The sequence below is a fragment of the Anopheles gambiae genome, chromosome 2, assembly GCF_943734735.2.
Source record: "Anopheles gambiae chromosome 2, idAnoGambNW_F1_1, whole genome shotgun sequence".
Classification (NCBI taxonomy): Eukaryota; Metazoa; Arthropoda; class Insecta; order Diptera; family Culicidae; genus Anopheles; species Anopheles gambiae.
Genome location: NC_064601.1, coordinates 117,250,419 through 117,274,081, shown reverse-complemented (window position 1 = coordinate 117,274,081; position 23,663 = coordinate 117,250,419). Strand labels below are relative to the sequence as shown.

At 48.0% G+C, this 23,663-nt stretch overlaps 3 protein-coding genes across 9 annotated transcripts; 1 reads left to right on the top strand and 2 right to left on the bottom strand.

Moving 5' to 3' along the window:
• Positions 1-267: 267 nt before the first annotated feature.
• On the bottom strand, positions 268-1,304 carry LOC1269592 (large ribosomal subunit protein uL30-like 1). The gene has a single exon (XM_308235.5). It carries the CDS (start codon positions 1,157-1,159, stop codon positions 389-391), a length of 771 nt encoding a protein of 256 aa, XP_308235.4. The 5' UTR covers positions 1,160-1,304; the 3' UTR covers positions 268-388.
• A 219-nt stretch (positions 1,305-1,523) lies between these two features.
• Positions 1,524-3,594, top strand: LOC1269593 (ras-related GTP-binding protein C). The gene is made up of 3 exons (XM_308236.5): positions 1,524-1,918; positions 1,983-2,800; positions 2,873-3,594. Exons 1-3 carry the CDS (start codon positions 1,916-1,918, stop codon positions 3,192-3,194), a joined length of 1,143 nt encoding a protein of 380 aa, XP_308236.4. The 5' UTR covers positions 1,524-1,915; the 3' UTR covers positions 3,195-3,594.
• Positions 3,595-3,733: 139 nt separating this feature from the next.
• On the bottom strand, positions 3,734-23,475 carry LOC1269594 (proton-coupled amino acid transporter-like protein pathetic). Of its 7 annotated transcripts, none has more exons than XM_308237.5 (6): positions 23,172-23,475; positions 11,422-11,522; positions 11,243-11,313; positions 7,256-7,348; positions 6,378-7,190; positions 3,734-6,289 (listed from the first exon to the last, which is right to left on the bottom strand). In XM_308237.5, exons 2-6 carry the CDS (start codon positions 11,428-11,430, stop codon positions 5,881-5,883), a joined length of 1,395 nt encoding a protein of 464 aa, XP_308237.5. In that variant the 5' UTR covers positions 11,431-11,522; positions 23,172-23,475; the 3' UTR covers positions 3,734-5,880. The 7 variants fall into 7 exon arrangements, with proteins under 7 accessions (XP_308237.5, XP_001687873.2, XP_061500405.1 ...); XM_001687821.2 differs by lacking the exon at positions 23,172-23,475 and adding an exon at positions 19,732-19,892; XM_061644421.1 differs by lacking the exon at positions 23,172-23,475 and adding an exon at positions 19,720-19,889.
• Positions 23,476-23,663: the final 188 nt, after the last annotated feature.

The window sequence follows — 23,663 nt, the reverse complement described above, 5'->3', positions numbered from 1 at the left end:
GATTTTGTATGCGGGGCTATATATAGGGAGTTAGCGGCATAAAAAGCTAATCACGGTCGAACAATGTGACTACCCAAAAAAAGGAATATTTGAATATGAAGTAGAAAGAGCTATTGTTCGAATTGTTTACTCGGACACGGTCACTGAGCAGGAACTATTATTGAATTGTACACACACACACACGTCCTATCAGACATCAAATTGGAAGCTGTAAATAACTCAACCTCATTCTAAACAAACACCCAATTGATCAAACAAAGCAGTAGCTATGTATAAACACATATTTTATTTCAGTTTTGTGACTCCCATACATCGCTCAGTTTCCCCAAAATTGTACGATTCCCCTATTAATAATACGATACCAGTCTAAATCCTTCGCTTTTTTCCATTAAAGGATTTTCCGGAACAGATCATTAATAGCGTCACCCCGGAAACCGGCCTCTCCACCGATCGATCGCAGCTTTCCCTTGTGCTGTGGGTTTTTCCATCCACCGGCGGGGTCTTTCAGCATGAAACTTCGCAGCGTTTCCCGGATGGCATCAAAGTGCGGCCCGACCGTCATGATTTCGTGCACCAAATCATCCACGCACAGCATACCGATCGAGCCGAACAGATCCTCTACCTGCTTGTTCGACGTCAGCGGCACAGGCTTCTTCGATTCGACGCCGGTCTGGCGGCAGCGCAGTCGGACGTACTTGTAGAGCAGCTCCCGGACGACGCTGATGTTGGGATAGCCCCAGATGACAAACGGTTCCACCACCTTCAGCTGTGCGATGATCTCCGGCGTCAGGCGGTGCAGTGTAGCCGAACGCTGGTGCTGTAAGCCCAGCCGGACGAACGTCTTCATCACCTCCTTGTTGGGGATAAGCTTCTTGCCACGGTGGCGCAGCACTAGCACCAGCTCGTTTGCTTTGTACTCCGTCGTACGTCTCGGTACTACGCCGTGCTTCAGGAAGTTGCGCTTGATGCGTTTCGCATCACGCTCCGCGAGACGGGCATTGGACACGAACGAGATTACCTTTCGGAAAGAGGTACGCTTCTTCTTGGGCTGCGCGTGCGGTTCCGTGCGCTGAGCCAAACGCCGCAGACGTCCTTTCCAGTGCGAAAGCACGTTCACCTCCACCGACGGGAGTTTGTTGGGTACGGCGTACTGTTCCATGGTTGATTTTTTCACGGTTTTCGGCACAAAACAACGCAGCGGCTTGCTTTCCACGTGGTTTCGGCTTCAGCACACAAACAATGAAGGCGGATCGATCAAAACAAATCATCCGACAAGTGACAGTGGCGTTTCCGACAAGTTTCAAACCTCACCTCGTAAACGGAGAAATCTGCACCCGCCAAACCGATCAAAAACCGGTCATTGCGAGCGTTTTTGAAAGTTTTCGAAAGGGTTTTTGAGATATCAAGATGGCCTTTTATGTACAGTATTCATTTGCTGGTGACCTTGACTCTGAGGGAATCGAGCAAAGCCGGTTCTTTTTCATGTAAAAAAAACTAAACACAAGTAAGGATGGTAAGGGGGCATGGGATGGGTAGAGAAAATGAGCGAGAAGCCACGATTTCTGAACGTCAAAAACCCTCGCCATGTTGTCCGGGCACGGTACAGATTAGACAGCGCAACAAAATCAAAACACACTGATAAGAAAGAAACAATAGAACAAATATCGCATAATTCCTCGTAAAACCAAATGTTCTGTGAAGTAAATCAGTTTGTGAATGCTTGTTAATTTTGTTTTTATTTGATGGTTATTTTGGAAAAGACTTTAAGCTTAAAAAACGATAGTGAAAAAGGACAAAACTCTTGGGGGCGATCGTACGGATTCGCGACGTAATTGGTGTTGTGTTGGTTTAATTAATTCTGTCTGTTTGTTGTGTAAATAATATCAGATTCCTTCTTACACTACTGTGTTAGAAAATGGTAAGTCATGAACATAAATTTCCTTCTCGTTCATTAACCAACGGACGATCGATTTCCATTGCAGAGCTACCAGGATGAGGAAGAACAGGTGGGATCGTTTCCGAAGGACTTTGGGTACGGGGACTTTGAGCATGAGAGTGACGGGAACCGGGTTTCGGATGATAAGCCTCGAATACTGCTGATGGGGCTCCGGCGCTCCGGCAAGAGCTCCATCCAGAAGGTGGTCTTCCACAAGATGTCCCCCAACGAAACGCTCTTCCTCGAGTCGACGAACAAAATCGTCAAGGACGACATCAACAACAACAGCTTTGTGCAGTTCCAGATCTGGGACTTTCCCGGGCAGATAGATTTCTTCGATCCGACGTTCGACTCGGACATGATTTTCGGCGGCTGCGGGGCGCTCGTGTTCGTAATCGATGCGCAGGACGATTACGTCGAGGCACTGACGAAGCTGAACCAAACCGTCACCAAGGCGTACAAGGTCAATCCGCGCATCAAGTTTGAGGTGTTCATCCACAAGGTGGACGGGGTGAGCGATGACTTCAAGATGGAGTCGCAGCGGGACATACACTCCCGGGCGACGGACGATCTGCTCGATGCCGGGCTGGAGGGTGTCCATCTGAACTTTCACCTCACCTCGATCTACGATCATTCGATCTTTGAGGCGTTCTCGAAGGTGGTGCAAAAGCTAATTCCCCAGCTGGCGGCACTCGAGAATCTGTTGAATCTGTTCATCCACAATTCGGGCATCGAAAAGGCATTTCTGTTCGATGTGGTGTCGAAGATCTATATCGCAACCGATGCAACGCCGGTGGACATGCAAAGCTACGAACTGTGCTGCGACATGATTGATGTGGTAATTGATCTTTCCTGCATCTATGGGTAAGTTAGGAGCATTCGATCGGAGGGAGCGCTCTATGCAACTGTTTAAACCCCCTTGCCCTTCGCTTGCAGCTCCCGGGACAATCCGGATGTGCCGGCGTTCGACAACCAGAGCTCGAGCATTATCAAAATGAACAACAGCACGGTGCTGTACCTGAGGGAGGTGAACAAATTCCTTGCCCTGGTGTGCATCATCCGGGAGGAAAGCTTCTCCCGGCAGGGTGTGATCGATTACAACTTCCTGTGCTTCCGGGAAGCGATCACGCAGGTGTTTGAGCTACGCTTCAAGCACCAGAAGCTGGAGGCCATCGAACAGGACTCGGACAATCTGGAGGACTTGCGAGATTTCGACCGAGAGGATGTCATATCCTCTATGAAGCGGTTCCAGGATTAAGGAGGGGCGACATACGGTGGTTATGCCCCACACGGTGGTTAAACTTCCTAAAAGGCAAAATTGTGTGTAAAAAAAAGCAACGCAAGAAAATATTCAGGGATAAGTGCAAAGTGCAAGTTGAACCGAGCGAAGGTTTCGCTTAGAGCGGCTCATGCAGAAGTTTATGTTTTGAAATTGTTGGGTTTTTTTTAAAAGCTGATGCTTATTTTGAAACTGTTTACATCCTTTTAAAGCGAGAAAGTGCATCACGCAGACAGTGAAACTAACGCCTAAAGTAATGCTTATATGTTACCTTCAGTATGCATGTGTTAAGCTCGATTCGTATGTTTTTTTTGGGCTGGAAGAGTTGTCCTATATAATTGCAATGAAAAGCGATCTCGCAAGAGCGAGAAGAAATGTAGTTTGCACGCTTACACTCATTTCTCGAAAGAAGTACGTCGTCGTCGGCACAACGTCGTGGCGGACACGAAGGCGACCACAAAGCTCCACAGCGCACAGCGGATAGTGTCAGGTAAGTGATGTTACTATACGCTTCATTCTTTGTTGTAGTAAATGTTACGCTTTACTTGTTTATTTATTTTTTCATTCACTCTTACATGCGGTATTACAATCAATGTAAGTCTTAGGCCGTAGCCAGTCAGGACGCGCTGACGGGCGGGCCAAATTTTCGTACACCTCTTAATTCGAATACAGTCGGAACGCTTCTAGTTGAACGCTTTCTTGGTTGCTCTAGTTGCGCTGGTTGTTCGACAGTTGGCTGACTGGGCAACTATAAAGCACGCACAAGGGAACATTAAAAAGCACCGATCGTTCAATCGTTGGCGTACAATCAAACAGTTCATCTCAGCGAGTTCAGACTGTATTTCACTTATTTCACTAATGCGGGCCAATGAGAAAAACATGATTACATAGTAGGGACAATAATTATAGGAATGGGAAGGAGAAAAGAAAACAAACAAACAGAAGCAAATGAATGAATGGTACTGTACCATGGGAACGATCAAGTGTAATGTGTAACGCAACCGATTACTGAATTTGAGCGTCTTAAATACGGTAGCGTTTGCCTGTTTGCGTTCAAGTGGAAATTGTCTTACGATATAGTGCGCACATTTACGCGCAACGTTTGCCGAATGATTGTCCCAGAGACGTGTCCATTTTAGGGAGATAATTTTGTGGAACATTGCGTTTCTTTGTTGAATCTGTAACAAAATCAGGTGCAGAGTCCGTCCGTCCACCCGTCCAATCGGGCTCACCTAAGGTGCCTTACTAAACCATCTTACTCTGTTCTATCTAAGGACAAGCGCGCGCTCTCTCTCCCTCTTCTGCACTACAATTCTCGGTGCATGTGTGTTGGATTACCGTTGAAAACGTATCTTTTATAAAAAGAATCGTTGACGCGCCACTGGCCGTAAGTGAGAGGATTTATAGCAAAATCTCGAAACACGAGATCAAAAAACTTGATTACACCAATCATTTTGGGGGCTGATTTGTTAATTTTGTTTCTTCCTTTTACCCCTGTTGTTGGGTTGTCGGTAATCGCAGGCGCATGCAGGGAACGGATTCGGTGGCCTTAATCAACAGAGAGAAAAAACGAAAAGAAAAAGCAACAACATAATGATGTTGATAAAAGCAACACATGGCAGCGTTGAGAACAAAAAAAACGGTTGAAACATTTTGTCGAGCGACAAACGATGCGCGACCGACCTGCCGTGTTTCGTTTCGTCGTTGTGGTTGTTGTTACGCACAGCATTGTTTTGTTTTGCGAGATTTTGTATATCTGTGCTTGAAATGCTCACTCATCATCCCTGAGAGCGGGTGCTGCTGCTGCTGCTACGTTCCAAAACTTCAACAACGTGTCCAAAATGCTGTTTTTGTTAACTTCCATCGCTACAGTACCAAAAACAATGTGTGATGGAAAAAAAACACGTACACCAGAAACGCGGAAAATCCCTAGCGCACTACTACTATTGCTACTACCTAGTACTGCTGCTGCTACTGCTGCTGCTGCTGCCGCCCAACAATGTGTCCAAAAACCCTGTTGCAGATAAAACAATATCGTTTGTTGCGTTACGATGCGTGTCTGTTTGATGTTGTTGTTGTTGTTGTTGCTACTTCTACACAATATCAATTGTTTGCTCTACTATTTGAGGCACTTGTGTATGTGTGTGTGTGTTAACGATAAGGGTAGCAGCCTGATAGCAATGGCTCGGGAAGGTCATCATCACGCCCCCTAGGAGCATCTGGTCCTTTTCCTTTTTCCCAGGTCCCATTTGCTAACGATCGGACTGTCCTAACCTGGTGTTTCCAAACAATAGTTTTGTTCTGTCCTAAACTACATACACACACACGTCTGGAGGAGGAATAACACTTCCCCCTCCTTACACAGGTTGGCGCTTGGCGCCGGTGCACAAAAGTCGTGCACTGAAATCGAAAAGAAATCTAAATAGCAAAATAAATGGAGAAAGGTAGCTGCGTTTGGTGGGAAAGCAAACGAAAGGCAGTTTGTTTCTCAGTCAGCAATTTCTCTGTAGTTCCGTATTGGTTGGCGGCGTGATTGCTTTGCATGGGTGTGTTTTTGTATATGCGCGCGCGCGCGTGTGTGTGTGTGTGTGCTTTGCCAACTCAAACCATTAACCGTAACTCTCGCCTTCTCCACAACTCGCCACAACCCAAAGGTGCTGCAGACCTAAGCGTATAGGGCGAGAATGTCCTGGATGGAGCTCTTGGAGCCAAACACGAGCGCGATGATACCGAAGACAAACACGACCACGTTCTTCCACACGATCCAGTTGCCGGGGCCGAATCCTTCCTCCCAGTACGTGACCATCTCGATGACGATCGGGATCAGCAGTCCGAGGATCGAGAAGCAGAACGCACCGATCAGACCAATGAACGGACCGATGGTCGGGACGGCAACGGCCAGCAGGACGGCTGCAGTGACGAGGATGGTGCGCATCACGTACTCAACCAGCTTCGGGCGCTTGGTGAACCGATCCTTGATGGCGACCCAGCCAATATCGAGACACACGTAGAACTGCAGTCCGAATGTGCAGTACACTGCCAGGGCGATCAGAATCTTCACAGCTTGAGCGGGGCTAAACGAAACGAAATGGGGGAACATCATTCACTCGTTACTCACATGGACTTATTATTCGATTTCCGCACACACACACACACACTTACATCTCTTCGATTGGCAGATTGAGGGTAATTGATCCCTGTGCCTCATCACCGTACTTGACGTAGCCGAGGAAACCGAGCAGGATGTAGATCAGCGTCACGCCGGCCATACCCTGGTTTAGCACACCGCAAATGCCGATAAAGTTCTGGGGCGTCTTCATCTGATTTTCCAGCGGCATCACCACACCGATGGCCTCCATCGCAAAGATGACGATCGCGAAGAACGCTGGCCACTGCATGACGGGTAGGAAGAGCGGCCGATCGTTAACCGGTGGCATATCGGTGACCAGATAGTAGAAAGTGATGCCCAATCCCACGCCCATAAACACGTTCGCCACCATCGAGACCGGTGCGAGGTACTTCAGGTTCGGGATCCACGACAGCAGGATCAGCGGCACGAGCAGCAGCGCGATCATGACGCGCAGATTCAGCGGGCTGCCGTAGTAGTACTCGATCACCTGCTGGAAGTTGGTCGCGATGATAACGGTATAGACGGCGCAGGTACCGAAGTACGTGATGAACAGGCCGTAGCGGATGCAGTAGGACGTGGGCATGCCCCACCGGCGGCCCCATTCCGGTCCATTCTCGAACGCGACCTCGGCAATCTCGGAGAAGCTCATCGCCGTTCGGTGCGTGCGTCGGTAGAGCGTGTGGCCACACTTGACCAGCACGTACGCGCAGTGGGTGCAGATGAAGGCGGTGAAAACGGTAGCCAGGATACCGCCGGCCAACCCGGCGTAGGTGAACGCGACCGGCATCGCCAGGATGCCCGTACCGAGCGATGCCTTCAGCAAATGCGTTAACGTTTCGCCATCACTGTAGGAAGAGAGCGAGAAAATTAGAAAATGGAAACGAATGACGAATAGTTGCTGTACACTCACGTTGTAGGATGTTCTAATTTCCGCTCTTTAAACGGATCGAACTGTATTGTACCATTGGCCTCCACATCGGATTTGGCGGGAGTAAACTTGTATCTGTTGGGAATAGGCAAAATAACCAAAAGGCAGGGGGCATATTAGCGTGGGGTTACAAACAATTATGTTATTTTCCTTAAATTAAACATTTATTTATGCAAGAAATCAGAAAGAATGTCCCCCTAAACTGTCTGACACTGCTTGCGGTACTGTTGCATCAGCCAATGTCCGCCAGAGCCCGCTAAAGGAAACCAAGAATTTGCCCGTTAATTTCTCCACCACGTTGCCCTTTTTCTCTTTTCCATGCGCTATTATGCACCTTATATCCATATCCATTTTTTCCTCATTGTTATTATTGTTGTTTGACGACGCCATGTTGCTGCTGAGGCGTTGCTTCCGAACCGCGTGGAGCGTTGGTGGGACGGAGAGCTTTACACGATCTTGTTCACTTGCCAACACACACACTACACGGCACACACTACAGGTGGCAAGCAGCTGGAGGAGTTTGGAATGTTTTGAGACTTTGCACACGCTTCAAATTCGCTCATTTAAAACACCAAACACGGTGTGACCTTAGTCACAAAAAAAAACATAATAAAACATTGAAAACTTCTTAACATAAACACAAACACAAAAAAGCGTTGAAGTGGGACGTCCAACTGTAGCTTCCAAAAGGGTCTCTATCACTTTTGGTGAGCTACCGAAAGAAGCCTCCTGCTCGGTGGACGACCGTTAGCATACTGACCACAGCAAAGTCTTTTGGTCCTGGTCGTTGGCTCTTCTGTGGTGTGCGCCTGGCAGGTTGCAGTTGGCGGTTGGCGCAGCAAAAATTAAACCCCAACCCTTCCTCCCTCTTTCCAGTGAGCAGGGCCCATGGTGAGGGAATGGACCTCAAGCTCAAGGGTTTGGCTGGTGGACATGCTCTCCATCCCCTCCTCCCTGTAAGCATGGCATGATAACATTTTTCTGCCCCGCGTTCTGTTAGTTTCTTTTTTGGTGGGTTTTTGCACTCCAAGACAGAACAGACCAGCAGGGGGAGGGAGGGAGAGAACACGGGAGGATAATTTTCGGCTGCGTCTCAACAGAAACCACCACAAACAGGGAGCGACAGAGACGAACATGCGCTGAAGTGATGTCTTTCGAACTTTTCCCCGCATCCCTTGTACAACACACGGTGGTGTTTAACCATCGGTTTACCTTTTCGGAGCTGTTATTAACTACCCCAGAGGAGGAGTACCTTACACATCCCATTGAACCCCCCTCCAGTCTCTCAGATTTTCCCTCTCAGATTGACCCTCGCTGGTAGTTGAAAATTGCATCCCAACTCCGGACCGGATAGTCTGTAATGTGAACAATGCACAAAACCGTTTCTTCCTTGCCACGGTACACACGCGGGGGGAGACTCTCTTTACACTGGCCAGGCGCAAAGACAAAAAATAAACTGTAAAGCGACAGCGACATCGATTGCTTTATGCCTCCGCTGCTACACACAAAACCCTCTTATTAGTGGTTGCATTTCCCTCCATCCATCGTAGCATAGGTTGTCTGCCCCTTTCTCTAGACGAGGAGAAGTGCGCACAAAGGCATGACAGTGGTGGTGGTATACTTTTCTTTCTGCACATGCAAATCAGCCCGTGTGTCAGTGTTGCACTGTGGTTTGCATGCATTTTTGATGGGCAAGTCGGGTTTTGCAACGTTCTTGATGCATCGCTGAATCGCACTCAGCGTCGCAGCAGGCGTAACAACAAATGCGCGCCAACACATAATCGATCGATCGATCGCGTACGTACGCGGGAAGTGATCGCGCGGGTATGGGCATAGAAGAAAACGCACCATAAACGGGAATAATAATCATAAACAGGTGTCGTGATTAGAAATGATTGTGAGTGTCCCTTACTCTCTTGATGTCACTTACGACAGGTTCGTTTTCTATGTCTCATTAAAATCGATCGTTTAGTTTGACTTTGTGTACAATCTGTTACTACTAAACATAACTTTAGAGAGTTGGAAATTTGTTGCAAAATGCAATTGTCACTGCAATTGAGGTCGATGCAAGATAATGCGTTAAACTGCCCCATTGCACATCGAAATGTCATTTCTCGTGACTCTTGATTGTACACTGTTTCGTTTTCCCTCCGTCTTTTGACCCTTTGCATCCTTTTCCAATGTTGATTTCAGACCTCGAATTAATTTATTCCACCTCAAACCTACCCTCCGGAAGTTTCGCCCCCCCCCCCCCCCCCCCCACCATACATTGAACGCTGTTGTGCAAAAGAAAATGATGAGTTATTCCTTCTCTCTACACCCGGTTTCTTTCGGTTCTCTTTTCATTCGCGCAAACTCAAGGGAGCGCGTGGTGCATGGTGCTGTACATACACGTTCGTCCCCGTGTTTCTTGAGTTTCTTGCTCCTCCTCACCAATCCAATATCCTGTTCGAAATATCGATTTGTTCATTATCAAATTTTTCCTTGTGGAGTGCATCAGAAGAGCGGAAGAAGGAGGTTCAGAAAATTGGCCTAAAAGAAAATTGTAGTAAATACGAGCGAGAGAGATGGAAAGAAAGACAGACAGAGGAAAAAGAGGAGAAGAAGAAAGCCGAAGGTCTCGTGTAAAGATGAAGCATGATGGTGTGGCGGAGTTTTTCTTCCCCGGGACGACAAGATGGGCCACAATCACGTACGCTGGTGGCGTGAAGGAGCAGCAACTTCAGAAGGGACCTCCGAGTATAACCACCGTAAAGATCGCTCACCCGATCGCATTGGTATGCTGTTTTGAGGCGTTTTATTTGTTTCTTGTTGTATGCTGCGTGGTCTTTCGGCTGCCAGACGCACGGTGGTTTCACCTTAAAATGAGGGTTCGAAAATGAGGTTTGCTTGGTGTGGTACAAAATTCGTGTACCATCCGACAAAACGCCCTGCAGAGGTCGATCGCCCAGCTCAGGTTGGAAGAAGCCGGAGGATTATGAAGCATCGAATCGCAACAGCTTCCCGCAGCGAATTGCGAATACGCAAAACTGTCAGTTCCCTTTGGACAGTGGACTGTGCAGCAAACGGGCGTATGCCGAGGGTGAATCGAAAAGTACATTCCCCAATCGGGATGTTCCCGCAATCAATTATCATTAGTCCATTTTTGGAGGTTCAACACACACATACACACGCACACATACACAGGATATTGGCGTGACCAAGTTCGGTAGCAAATTACTTATAGTAGCGCTGTTTTTAATGAACTCCATCGTTCTCTCGTTCTGAAGCACAAGACATGAAACGTTCCGAATTTGCAACAATTTAACAATCCAACAGTGTTGCACAACCTTAATCTTCTTTGGTCCCAGCAAAGGCAGGGATTTTCTGTGGTGGAAATGAAGGAAGGACGAAATTATTTATTCAAAAATACAAGCCCCGTGTCGTTCCCTCCACCACGGACCACGGACTGTGCGACATAAATTTAGTTGATTTATGCCTGCCCATAGTGAAAGTGTTTTTATGTATGAAATTTTCTATACATTCAAAGAGGGGAAGATCCCACAATGTATCGTGCAGGAATCTTGTTTAAAATATTACCGTAGCATGATTACAAAATATTAAAAGAAACCTTTTTTTGCCATTTCGTTTTGAGTTATCATTTCATGTGAGGAGTTAAAGCCGATTATCTAAAGGCTCGCGCAAGAATGGCGTTGGACTGGACACCTGTTGCGCTGGGTCGTGTGGTGAACATCTTTCAAGTTTAACTCTATATTTCAGACATTCCACGCTACGAAATAGCATCCACGATATCCGATCGCTTCCTTAATCCAGCGATCAAGTTGAGCGGAAATAGCTGCTGAACCATCCGGACAACTCGCACTTCAATTTAAGTACATGAGAATGTCACACTCAGCGAACCAGACAGAGTAAACCCTTGGTGGTCCTCACTGAAATTCTATATCATCCCAACCCTATGGTTGAACTTACACAGTGGCTCCGTTCTTTCCGTCCTGGGGCAGGAACGTTTCCATTTCCTGCGGAGGTGGTCCCGTGTATTCCTGCGTCGAGGGTAGCAGTAAAAGAAGAAGCGGGAGATTAGGTTAGTGCTCTAGGCATCATCGTATACGAGGGGGACTCTGGCCACTTCACAGTGTCACAATACTTACGTTCACCATTTTGGCGTCGTTGTTTCTACGTGGACGCGGTTTTAAAAAACCCAGGCCCCTTTGTATGCCTCTAGTGCAGTGTATGAAGTGTTGGCTTAGTGCTGCAAATAGAGAAGAAGAGAAACAGAACGATCAATACTTGAGGTGTACAGAATATACGAATGCACATGGGAGACCATTCCATGTATGCTATGTGATCGATTTGCTGCAACGACTGCCCCCTTCCCTTCCTATTGATCTTCGCATCAATTAATGCCAATCGCATGCCTTGCTAGCTTCCTAGTTTAGCTTTAATCGATCGTCTATAATAGTGCACACATTGGCTAATGGACTGCACAGACAGGACTGGATCAGATCCATCCCGTCAGAATAGACCATCATCCACACAGGCACTTTCACAGCCATCGTTGCGTGAAAGTAGACAGTAATTGAACGTCCTCACCCGCTTCTTGATAGAATGTCGACACGGCACCACACATCAATTGGACACAAATTATGCCATCCGCCGGCATCGTTCTAAGGCGGTTAGACTGATTACTGATCAATTTAGGCGCGATCTTGCCAAGCATAAGAAGGAAAACGGGAAGGTCTTGCCTAATTCCTCCGTCGAAAAAAGGGAAAAGAAACACACAGACCCACCACAATGTGTGGAGGCTCGTCTGCTTCATTCATTTGCCCGTAGGTCGATTGAGCGAACCCGAACGTGGCCTTGCCACCAAACTCCAAAACTCTACACCATTTAGACGCCAACGCGCGGGCTCCAATTGTTGGGCGCGCGCTGATAGCGTGATGAATATTTATATCGCTTGTCAAGCGGCCGCAGTACTATCAAGCGAAACAATCACGGTCAAATCGATTTCAGACCTAACTAACCTCCTCTCCTCCCCGTTTGACTTGGCCCCTTCGACCCGGGATTGATTGTAGCAGTGTTTTATCGAAAGCAAAGCACTCATTTCGATCGCGGGAGCTTTTGATTCTGAATCTGGGTGATAGTGGAATGCTTTAATGGAACTAAATGCAGCTCTCAGAAAGATGCAATGTGCGCAGCCTGCAGGAGCATCACAACAACGCAATAATGAGTTATTTTAGTTGCGTACAAGAATTTGAATCTTGTGCTCGCCATTTTAGAGGTGTCACGAGGACACACCTCCTTCGCATTTTAGGGTCATCAGGTGCAAACAAATAGTATGCTGTTGTTACGGTGGCATGTTCCGGTCCACTTATCCGCTCGTTGAGTACTGTTATGGATTATTTTTAAAGAGGAGCATGCACTAAAAATATCACTTTTCTACTCCGACCGCGACAACTTGCCGTCGTTCGCGTTTTTGCGTCTAGTACAATGACTCTCGAGAGCCAGCCACCCCGTCGTGATTAGGTTTTGGCTAACGGTTCAAGAGGGGTCAGACCTCTGTTGCCTGACACATATACTCTCCCTCTCTGCACGTCCCTATCGCCGGTGGTGCCATATCGAACCCACCAACAGAGATAAGGAGCGACGAAAACGACGACAACGACCGCCGGACGACGTTTGCACCAAAATTCGTCAATCATGTTCGATGGGTTTTCCTTTTTATTTTGGCGTACAGACCTTGAAATGGTTTTCCATACTACCCCTATCTGTTGCCAGCCATTGACGTCAGCATAACCCCCTCCCTACTACCTCCCAAATCGATGGTGGTGGTTGATTTTTGTTCGTAGTCAAAATGGTTCTATTTATACTTGCTCCCTTGAGCAGTGTGGGGGGAGCGAAGGGAACAAGTCCTCCGGAAAGGTGAATGAAAGTGAAATCGAACGTAAACCCGAAACGACAGAACAAGCTTTTAACACGTTTGTCACTTTTGTGTGGAAGATAGTCCCAGTAGGAATCCTCACCATTTGGCTGGCTATCGATCGGGAAGTTCTAAAAATCGGCCCCTTGCGTACAATCGACGCGTGGTGGGTGCCCGGAGAGGTCAGCTTCGGTGTGATCGCGTGCAGCTGATAAGCGGGTGTGATTCTTTTTCCTATTTCCACAATAACATTGCCTCACATGCTCGGTCACAAACATTTAACGGCAATCGATAATGGTCGAACCTCGTCCTCTGGTCGTGTGGAAAGGAAACCGCAAACATCACCGCAAACACGCTCCACAACAACAGCAGCGGGTGTCGGTAGGCAAAAACAGTTTTGCCAACAGCAGGAGCCCCCCATCTCTTTAAACATCTCTTATCGCACGCTAGTAGAGGGCACCATACTAGGGCACGCTAGGCGTTGATTAAGGATGCAAGATCGGGAGGAACAGGCAAAGAAACTCTTCGATAGAACGTACCCTCTCTTAAAACAGCTTTACCGGCGACGTGAGTCAGCAAAGAATCCAATTACTACCAGGTTCCAATATATTCCACTGTCCACAGCAGATTGCGGCCTGTCAATCAGCTACTCCTGTCCTGTCTACAGCTATCATCGAGGAGGTGTATCTCTTATCTCTTCTTCCACTGCTCTGAATATTCAATTGCGCTGTCGAAAGCATTCTCTTCGAACGATGGGAAGTGGCAACAAGAGTGTGATACTTTTCAAAATCGATAACATGTTGTATGTAAGTGGATGCGCTTCCACGTTATCGTTATCTTGTTTAACGTGAGCAGATTGTGATGATTTAAAATTGCAGTTTTTGTGAGCAGGAACTCGCGCTGCTATCTCGCCCCGTTACCAACACGCTTCCGGTTTCCAGATCGATAGAATGGAATGGAAAATGCGAATCACACGACAGTAGAGTGACCAAACTGAACACTGGACACCTTTTGATGACCTTTTTGTGTAGACACTGGTCGCTGATTTCGCTCATTCCTTCAACAGTCAGAACTCGAACTCGAACGGCTACTTCCGGGTGACGATCACGTTGCATTTACATTACATCTTACCCCACGCCCTCCCACGGCTATCAAAAGCGCCACCTGGGCCCGAGGGTTATTTACTTTTTTGCCGGACTTTGGAAGGCGGCTTTCCCGCCTTCTGTTTGTATGTTTGATTATTTTTTAATCTGGTGTTTGTGGCGGAACTAGTTTGTTGATTTTCGCTTGTGTTTCGTTCTACTGGGCGCGGGATGTTGTAAAAACACAGTCGACACTCGGCCACGGGGTAATCGTCTTTTTTTTAACGATCGTTTAGACATTCTGTTACGCCGCAACTGTCAAACATTGTACGGTGGCGCTTTATGCACCTCAAGCATGTCCGCCCTGTGGAATGTCCAGTGTGTCGTGAAGGGTTGCGGAAGTTCGGAGACGAATTTACGAGCGTTCTCGCCATCTATTAGCAAACGAGCAAGCCATGATCGTTATGCAATATCTTGCGCGTGCTAAAAAGAATACGGGTTGCTTCGATCGATCCAACACAATCTCCTGGAGACTATGGTTACGCCTCATAAACCTTCCATCGAAAGCACTCAACAGTCGTAGGCCAATACTCATGGTTGTGCATCATTTAAATGTCCATTACATGTGTAGGGAGCTCAAAATTGGGATCATTATTTTCCTCTATTCAACCATTTGCTAGAGTAGGGGTTATTCGTTATAACCTCTAAATGGTTTAGAATTGTTTTCACCACGTGGTCGTCGGTCAATGCATATCAAATCGTGTGTGTGTGCAGCTAGTTTTCTGATGCAACCTACTCGTGTTTGGGAAATTCATAGGAACGCTACAACACGCGCGTGAAATACGACTCCATTTGTAGCCCCCCGAACCAACCCCCCGGACCACTGACCCAGACGACGACCTCCTGGTTGGGTCCAGAAAAACTAGCAAAGCTTGCACAAATTTTCCATGTGGCTTGGTGGTGTGGTGAAACCTAAAACAATTGTAGAATGCAAATATGACCATTTTCAACTCCCAAGGGAAGCGCGCGTGTGTGTGTGTGTGCGTGCCTGTTTGCCTGTTTATCGTATAACGGCCAAATGGACACTTTTTGTTGAGTGTTACAAAAATTATCAACCTCATGCTGAGAAAATCGGAAACTTTGAGAAGTAAGGGGGCTTGTAAATGTAGCTGACTGTAGGGACAACTGCTAACCTAAAGCGAAGGGAGGACGGAAAGGAAGGAGGATTCCAATGTTTCGAAGAAGGCACACAAGAGAACAGCCGAACTGCTGAACCGTTGATTTCTGGGAAACTGGTTATGGTAGGCTCGAGCGAGTAAGCCAGCCCACTGGTAAGCTCGCCCTGTTCCCGCCGGCAATCTCTCTGACGTTATTCTACCCTTGCGCTTCTTGGCAAACACAGATGGCGACCAGATGAAGCAACAAGTTCCAGGACAGTGGTGCCGAGCGGGCCGGGCCGGGCGAGGGTTCGTAGCAGAAAATGGGCCAAGAATCGGCCGACACACGGGCTACCTTTCTGTGCCAAGGCCGACCGGAACATTAAAGGGATGAAAGGGAATCACGCGAAAAGCGCTAAAAGTGATTCGAGCATCGGTGCAAACTGTTTGCATTTAACTTTTAGCACATTTGACACGTTACGGCACCGCCTTTGGGTCGATTCTACCGACAAATTAGCGACAAAGCTTCTGTACGATCATTCAAAGCGAATGCGATCACACCACCCCCACTATTAGGCTTATCAGCTGAGCTGTGTTGTTCCCGCAGTAATAATCGTAGTAAGCGTAATTTCTCATTGAAATTCTTGCTCTGTAGTAGCTTGATAACACGGCCCGTCCAGCCAAACACCTGTTTTTTTCGGGAACAATGCGATAAGTACCTCTGCAAATGGCGTAGTAGGCTGGGACGATGTTACGGAAGCCTTCTAGCGGAGCTCCGGGGGCTTTTCCTCGCAAAAGTTACTACCAAGTGAGGTTGTCTAACTTGTGTATTAGCAAAGCATTAGGGCGACGTGGATGTAACCCGATGCGCGCTGCAAAATAATTGAGTACTTCCCTTCTGTGGAACGAAGCGTAATGAGCCAGAACGTGCACACACCAGGCGTGTACTGTTCTGCAAACACAGAACTGCAGTAAAAGAGGTGTAGGGAGAGAACTCGAACTGGTGGCAAGGGAGTAGGAGCAAACCTTCCCGATAGAAGCGCAACTGTGTATTGAAGAATATTAGATTTCAAAGCCACGTGCCCGCCGTTTTCGAATGCGTTCCCGCTCCCAACGACCTCCCAACAACAGCTCGATGTCGTGTTAACGACGTACGACAAACTACACGAGCACCAGCAAGCGCGGAGAGAGGAGGTTCTCTATCAAAGTTCTAATTACTGTAAATAATTCCACTTCACCTTTTGCTTTTACTGAGAAACACTTACGGCCACGACGGGGACTCTCTTCACCCCAATAAAAAAACGCTGTACAACTTTCACCCCACGTTCTTCACCAACCACTCGCACACACAAAACACACAAACACTGATCAACACTGACAACTTCGCTGAAGAAATCCTTAATCCTAGTTACCCGTTCCCGAAGAGGGAAGGTGCTATTGCAATAAAGGAGAGAAGGAAGGAAGTGCCTACCAGGATTTGAAGGTGAAATTCGGTGCTTCTCAATCGGTTGTGCGGCAGTGTGTGCGGCGCGACCTACTTCTAGAGGCACCTCTTCTAACGGCAACTGTCAAACGATAACTGAAAGCTTGACTGATGCCCAAGGCAATGGTGAACTGTGAGAGGACCGACTCGGTGTTTCCGAATGCGGCTGCTACTTACATACTTACTACTAACCACCAACCCCCTTTCACCCTGTGCCACAGTCCGTCTATCTACAGTGTCTAGCGATTATTTGCTGACGCGCCAACACATTTCAAAGGCACTGCTCTCTCTCTCTCGCCTCTCTATTCGATTCTCTCTCGCTCTGTCTCTCGCTGATCGATGACACCAACACACCAGCACATTGCTCTTGTTTTGGGTATTGTTCTGTGTGGCTCTCTCGCCGCCGCCGCCGCCGCCGCCGCCGCCTGCGATACGATAGTTTTTGGCGCATTCAACGGGGTCGCTTACCGCGTGGTGTCTCCGACACATCGACTCTTTGCCGAATGATGCAATATCCAAGGGTTACTACTTGAGAACTAATTTCAGACCACAGCCGATTACTATGTACGGCTACGAAGGGAGGGTTTTTTTTGGCAGCCGGATTTGTTGTAATGCTGTAATACTTCTGAAGGTTTTGCGCTATGCGATGATCCGGTCGGAGCCGTAGTATTTATAAGGCGCGAAACGAAAATACACGTTATCATCGTGTGGAAACGCCACTACGAAACGGCGACCACCACCCACCACACCCAAAACCACACCAGCGTCGGAAGGTCGGAATTTATTTCCCCCGCTCACCCCGACCAAGGACCTACGAGGGACCTCTTATCGGTGATAGCGTTATCGGTGTAACGTAGCGTAAAACGACATCATGTACCCGCAGGGGGGGTTGGCTGAGGGCTGGAATAGCGCTGGACTGCAGAAGGCGTTTCAGCGCGTCTAATCCGATGCGTTTCCTACGCGGTGGCATTGTGCAACGTCATCGAAATTACGTAGGCCACCTTGGGGAGTTGGTGCCTCGTCGGTGTGTCGTCATCTGGTTCCCGAAATGAGTTTGCAACCCACGCTGATTGGTCCAGCGGTATGAAGCGTATTGATCGACACGGGAAGAAGAACAAGCGCAAACGTTGTTTGCTAAAATTAAACACTTCAAAACGTCATTCCCAGTGTCCTGATGTGGCGTTCCGTGTACGATTGAGTAATCCCCAACCATTAACAGGGGGTTGGGGGAGGCGATACTTCATCTTTAGCACTGGTACCCACTCGACAACGGGTGGAGGGGCGCAGAGCCGCAGTCGCCTAAACAAATAAGCTAATTCTTCCACTTTGCAATGCAAAATATTAACCATCGATTCTAAGCATCCGTGATACAGAGACGGGGGTAAAGACAGGCCGAAGGGGGGTGGCGTATAAGACGCACGATTCGCTTGAATAAGTAGTGAACGCGTGCTTAGAACATTGAACACAGACTGGTGGCTACGAGAAAGAAGGAAGAAGAAGGAGAGTTGTGAAGCAAAAGCAAATAAAAACTCTAATGGAGCAAAGCTGTTGATTGTTTGAGACACGTAAAGAGAAAGAGAGAGAAAGAGAGAGACGGAGCAAGAGAGTGAGGGAACGAGTGTAGGTGCACAGTTGGCAGCTACTGTAGCTAGGAGTGCAAGTTTCCCGTTCAGACGCCCAGTTGCCATGGCGACTAGGCAGGAGAGATTGTGTCCGTTGGCGTTGGCGATTGACTTTGGCGCGAAATGTAAACGTTCTCGGGCCGCGTTCGAAATGTCCGCGTGATCGAATCGATACTTGGACTATAATAGATGGGGGGTTTTGTTTGAGCACGAAGTCACGGCGCTAGTTAAATACGCTTCCTCCATCGTCGACGGCTAACGAATGGGGTGAAGGGCGGTATGGGGGGGGAGGAGATGGCGTTATGGTAAACATGTGCAAAATCACCAAGGGAAATCACAATGAAATGGCAGGAGAAAGGTCACGCCTAGGAAGTAGAGCGCACCCTTTTTCTTTGTAGTGAGCGTGGCCTTAGCCTCTTCTTCGCCTGAGGGAAGAGAGAATCGCTGGGGAACGATTTGCTTAACAATGAAATGTGTTGCAAAATATGCGTTGATCTGTATTTTTTAAGATATAATTCTATCTTTATGATCTTGAAAGAACAGAGGGAGGACACTGTATAAGTGTGTGTGTTGGTGTGTTGGTGATAGCGAGATGTTTGTTTCCGTTCCGTCACGAGACAAGACAAAATTGCTGTTCAAACAATACAAAGCACTGGCGTTGTACCCTTGTTGCCTTGTTGGCCTGTGCTCCCTTCCCCACTGTGAAGCATCCCCATCCCATTGCGTGTGGGGGAGGGGAGGGACATTCGATAATTGATTCCACAAATGCTGCGCTACCCGAAGCTGTCAATAATCGGTCCTATTGTAGCCCAGAGCTGAGTCTTGGTTGGAAACTGTAACCTCCTCGCAGCATTTAGTGTAAGGGCTCGAGTAACCGATAAAACCTTGTCCATCAATAAACTAATAACACATCACACTTTTTTTGTTCACATTGCCTCCATACCTCCCACAGTGATCCTCACGCAGAGTGTGACACGATCGATAAACAAACCCCAGTATTTTCACCACACAACAAAACGAGATCATCGATTATTACACTCCGGGCGCGATCGACGGTTTGTCTTTCTGTGTCCGTGCGCGCCCCCTTTTCTTCTCTAACGCTACGTCTAACGGCTTCGATCACAGACTCGAACGGAATACCGGTTTTTCGGTGACCGAGTTAATGTTTTATACACTCGCACAAACCTTGAACCTCACCCCTGTGCAGAAATCGGCGAAATCTCTTGCAAATACGGCTGGAAAGCGCACAGTGGAGTCGAGTAGTTCCTTCCTTTCACTTTGATTTATCGCGTGCGTGGCTCTGTTGCCGTTGGAAAACACAGGGAGTGCGCCCCCCGGCAGGGTTGAACAGTGAATGTACACTGATTCGCCGTCCATGCAAATGGGTGGGTACGCCATACACACACACACACACACACGCAGAACATTCTTTTCCCTGAGTAGAATGCGAGAGAATCCGCGGTGCCGAAATGTGGTGTGTTTGCATTTTTCCTTTCCAAGTTTCTTGTTGTATTGTGTGTCTTCTGCAATCATTGCATAGAGCATGGCATGCTAGACCCAGGTACCCAGGTACCACCGCGGAGGGCTGCTCTCCCGTATCTCCTAGACCGAGACGTTATGCTCAATTTCAAGTAAACTCGTGAGCATAACAGAATGAACTCTCTCTCTCTCTCTCTCTTTTTCTCTCTCCTTCTCTCTTGCACTGATACATTCTAGTTCGCCGCCAGGGTCTTTCTTCTCTCAGCTCATTCGCTGGGTTTTCCTTCTCTTCGGGCGTCCGTACTGCCGGCTTCTGGTGGGTTGAGAGGCCAGAGGGGTGTATCATTGGTGCATTTTCTTCGCCAACACTGAATCATCATTGCATCAGGCTAATTTTCTAACTTTATAAAACCCCTGCACCGCTTCTCACAGCAGTGTCCCGCCCTTGAGCGAAAGGAAAAGTCGTCGTCCCCAGTCGAGATGTGATTTGTCATCAGCAAAACGGCAAACCAACCGAGAAAGGTCTGTTTGATGATTTAAAAGCATTTTCTTCATTTAATACAACGCGCGCATTACGGGCGAAGAATTTGCCGCTCGTGCCGGTTTGTTTTAAGCCAGAAAAGGGGAGATGCGTTTTTCGATGTCATTGCAGTGGATGGGAGGGGGGGGGGGGGGGGGAGGCTGGGCCAAAAATAAATCAGTCGCGAGTGGCGTTACAGAAGGGACACACAATCATCAGACACACATACACGCAATTCGGCAAGCAAATCGGAACTCGGTCACTTTGGGACACGCGTTTGGGAACGGTGAAATGGTTCCTTGGTCGGTTGCTGTCGGCTATCGGAGGGTGGAATTTGTTCGAAGAAGCGTTTGCCATTAAGCGACGCACGTGCGTTCAGAAGAGCAGAGGAATGTTGTTCGTCTTCGATCGGTGCAGGTATGTCTCGTCGTACCGAGCCATTAGCAACGGGGATTCGATGAAGATGATCATTCTAAATGTAGATCCATCGCAGCATGATTGACACATACAAATTTCTATCGGAAACTATTAAGGTTTTCTTGTGTGTGGCTTGAGCAGGTGAAAATATTTCACATTTACTGCACATTTCATATGACGATGACTCAGCTTTCCGCCCCGTTTGTGGACAACATACTTGCAATTTGGTGTGTATGTGTGTGTGTACCTGTGTCTCTACCCCCATGGAGTGCCGTAAAATTGCAATAACGGAGGAAATTTGGCGCCAATGAGAAGGCAGCAGACAAGAGGGAAATATAATTCATTCCGCATCAACCAATGCTGCCACGCCACCCAGAACGGATATGTATACACGCTGTTGATTGCAAAATTGAGTTCCGCGAAAATGGGCTGCGTGTTGTACGGGGACGATCCGAACCAATCGAAAATAGCGGTGGTTTTCTTTCTCTGAATAAAACGGTTTCGCCGGTTTTCTGGCTGTTTTTGGGGTGGGTGGAAAAAATTGGCTTCTTTCCATTCGCTACAGATTCATTCTGTGTTGCCTCATTGTGATAACGGTCACTCGCTGCCAATGGGGTGGGAATATGCAACAACATTGTAAGTGCGCTTCTTCATTTTGCCCGTACCGCTGCGGCTCTCCTAAAAAAGACACCCAAGCCAAGCATCAATGTACAGTTTGTATTGGATTATGTGTGCACCGCTTGCTGCGATGGTTGTTGCTGGGACAAACAAATTAAGGGCGAACGCCACGATGCTTCCGCTGAATGGACTGGACACTGACCTTGTTTTCCATTTTTCCTGTCAACGTTGGCTACGCACCTCTGCTTGAATTGCGTCATACAGCCGGCGGCGGTGTGTTTGCGTGCCTGGGGAAAAGCTCGAGGGGGATAGGGAAAACCCACCACCCACGAGTCTTCTTCCACGGGTGGGTAGTAATCCTGGGGCGAAACAAAAAGCGGAGGCTCCATTCGGACTGTACTGTAACCGCTCTCTGGCTGCCCCCTTCAGCTGATTATTCGTATCGATCCGTCGGTTTGTTACATTTTGAGTGTGTGTGTGTTTTTTTTTTGTGTTTCCACCCCTATCCGCTTCCAAACCGAAAAGTAGCAGCAAATGTGGCCCGGAGCGGTAAAAGCCGGACAAAAAGAAGCCGCGTTTTCGCGATCCGCTTTCGCGCAGTTTCTGGCGGCTCATAGCGGGCTAAAATGAAGGAGAAGCCTTACGCTGGCAGCATGGAGGAGGTTTTTTTGTGTGGGCAATGTGGGCTAGCACCGACGGTTCCCCCCATTGGGGAGCTGCTAATAACCGCACCGGCGTGGCGTGGCGGACACGCATGAGGCGAAATTTACGCCAGCCAGCGGAACAGACGAACGAACAGCCAGAGAGGCAGATCTATTTCTCGATAGCGAAAAAGAACGAAATGGAATCCAGCCCGGGTCGGAAACTATTTTCGGCGTGTATAGTGCGTGTACGCGCCCTGTCTTATTCCTAGGCAGGCGGAAACCATTACGTCAGGTGTTGTTGTGTGTGAGTAACGTTGGAGCAAACGAACAGCAAGCCATGAAGTAGATCCTCGGCTTTCCCTTCCTGTTCTCGGGCTTCAAACATGCCTAATAATTGAACGTTTTTTTGAGCTTATATTACTCCATTTTCCCCCGGATACGATGAGTTTCATTCAACAGTGGCTCAAAAAGCGCCCGGGGGAGGGTTGGAAACGCGCGCACGCACGTTTTACGTACATTTGGTGCACAATTTTGTGTGTGTGTGTGCGCTAACCGCTCTCCCATTGCTCTCCCGGTTAGAATTTTCTCACTTGCACTCTCACTCTCCGGTTTCGAAGACTGTCTCACTAATGTGTGTTTTATCCTTTTCTTACTTTCTCCCGCTGGGCTGGCGTGTGTTCTAAACCCTTCTTTTTCGTACGCCGGCGCCGGCAGGCTACAACCACGTGGCGAATGAGTATTCCGTATGCACGCAACCAAAAAAAAAATGCGAGCGAACAAAAGAACGAAAACCGGTACTCGTCGTGTTCTTCACAATCTCAGCCGCCGGCCCACGTCAAGAGGTGGTCCCGAAATTCCCTCCAACGTCCGCTTGGTGGACCGCGGCCTCCTTCGATATATGATTTAATAATTCATGCCGTCGTTGTTTTCGGTCCTGTTCTTTCTTCACACATCCTTACCTCCTCTGAATCGTGTATTCTTCTAGCTGTTGTTCTTCTAGCAACGTTATGCACTCCGTCGCTGCAGCAGAGCACTATTCACGACCCACACGGACCCGAAACATGCAGAATTTGCTTCGATTTTAGGCACCTTTTTACAACACATTAATGCGAACAGTTCACCAAAACATTCTTTTCACTTGATCACGGTTTCATTTGCAGCACTTGCGTGACCATTCGCGTAGAAAATGCGGCCGAAAATCTAACACGACTTTCCCGTACGGATTGAATGTGTCTATCGGTCACCGCACAGCACCAAAAAAAGATTACAGGCAACTCTCGCGAAACCGTTCGAGGGTGTTAGGATGTTTCGAAAATACGCGCTCGATGTTCGAAATTTTTTCCGTTCCCTTTTTTTGTTTTCATTTTTCTGTGTCATGGGAGGTGTGGGGACTATCAATAGGTTTACAAATAATTGTGTTCTATTGAAATTAATGAGACATTTCACGAAGT

Bases quoted from the DNA above. Each gene is read 5' to 3' on its own strand.
- LOC1269592 (XM_308235.5), bottom strand. From the start codon at position 1,159: ATGGAACAGTACGCCGTACCCAACAAACTCCCGTCGGTGGAGGTGAAC.
- LOC1269593 (XM_308236.5), top strand. The intron at 2,801-2,872 runs GTAAGTTAGGAG...CTTCGCTTGCAG, and splicing joins GATCTTTCCTGCATCTATGG to CTCCCGGGACAATCCGGATG.
- LOC1269594 (XM_308237.5), bottom strand. The intron at 7,191-7,255 runs GTGAGTGTACAG...CTCTTCCTACAG, and splicing joins AAATTAGAACATCCTACAAC to TGATGGCGAAACGTTAACGC. The intron at 6,290-6,377 runs GTAAGTGTGTGT...CGTTTCGTTTAG, and splicing joins AATCTGCCAATCGAAGAGAT to CCCCGCTCAAGCTGTGAAGA.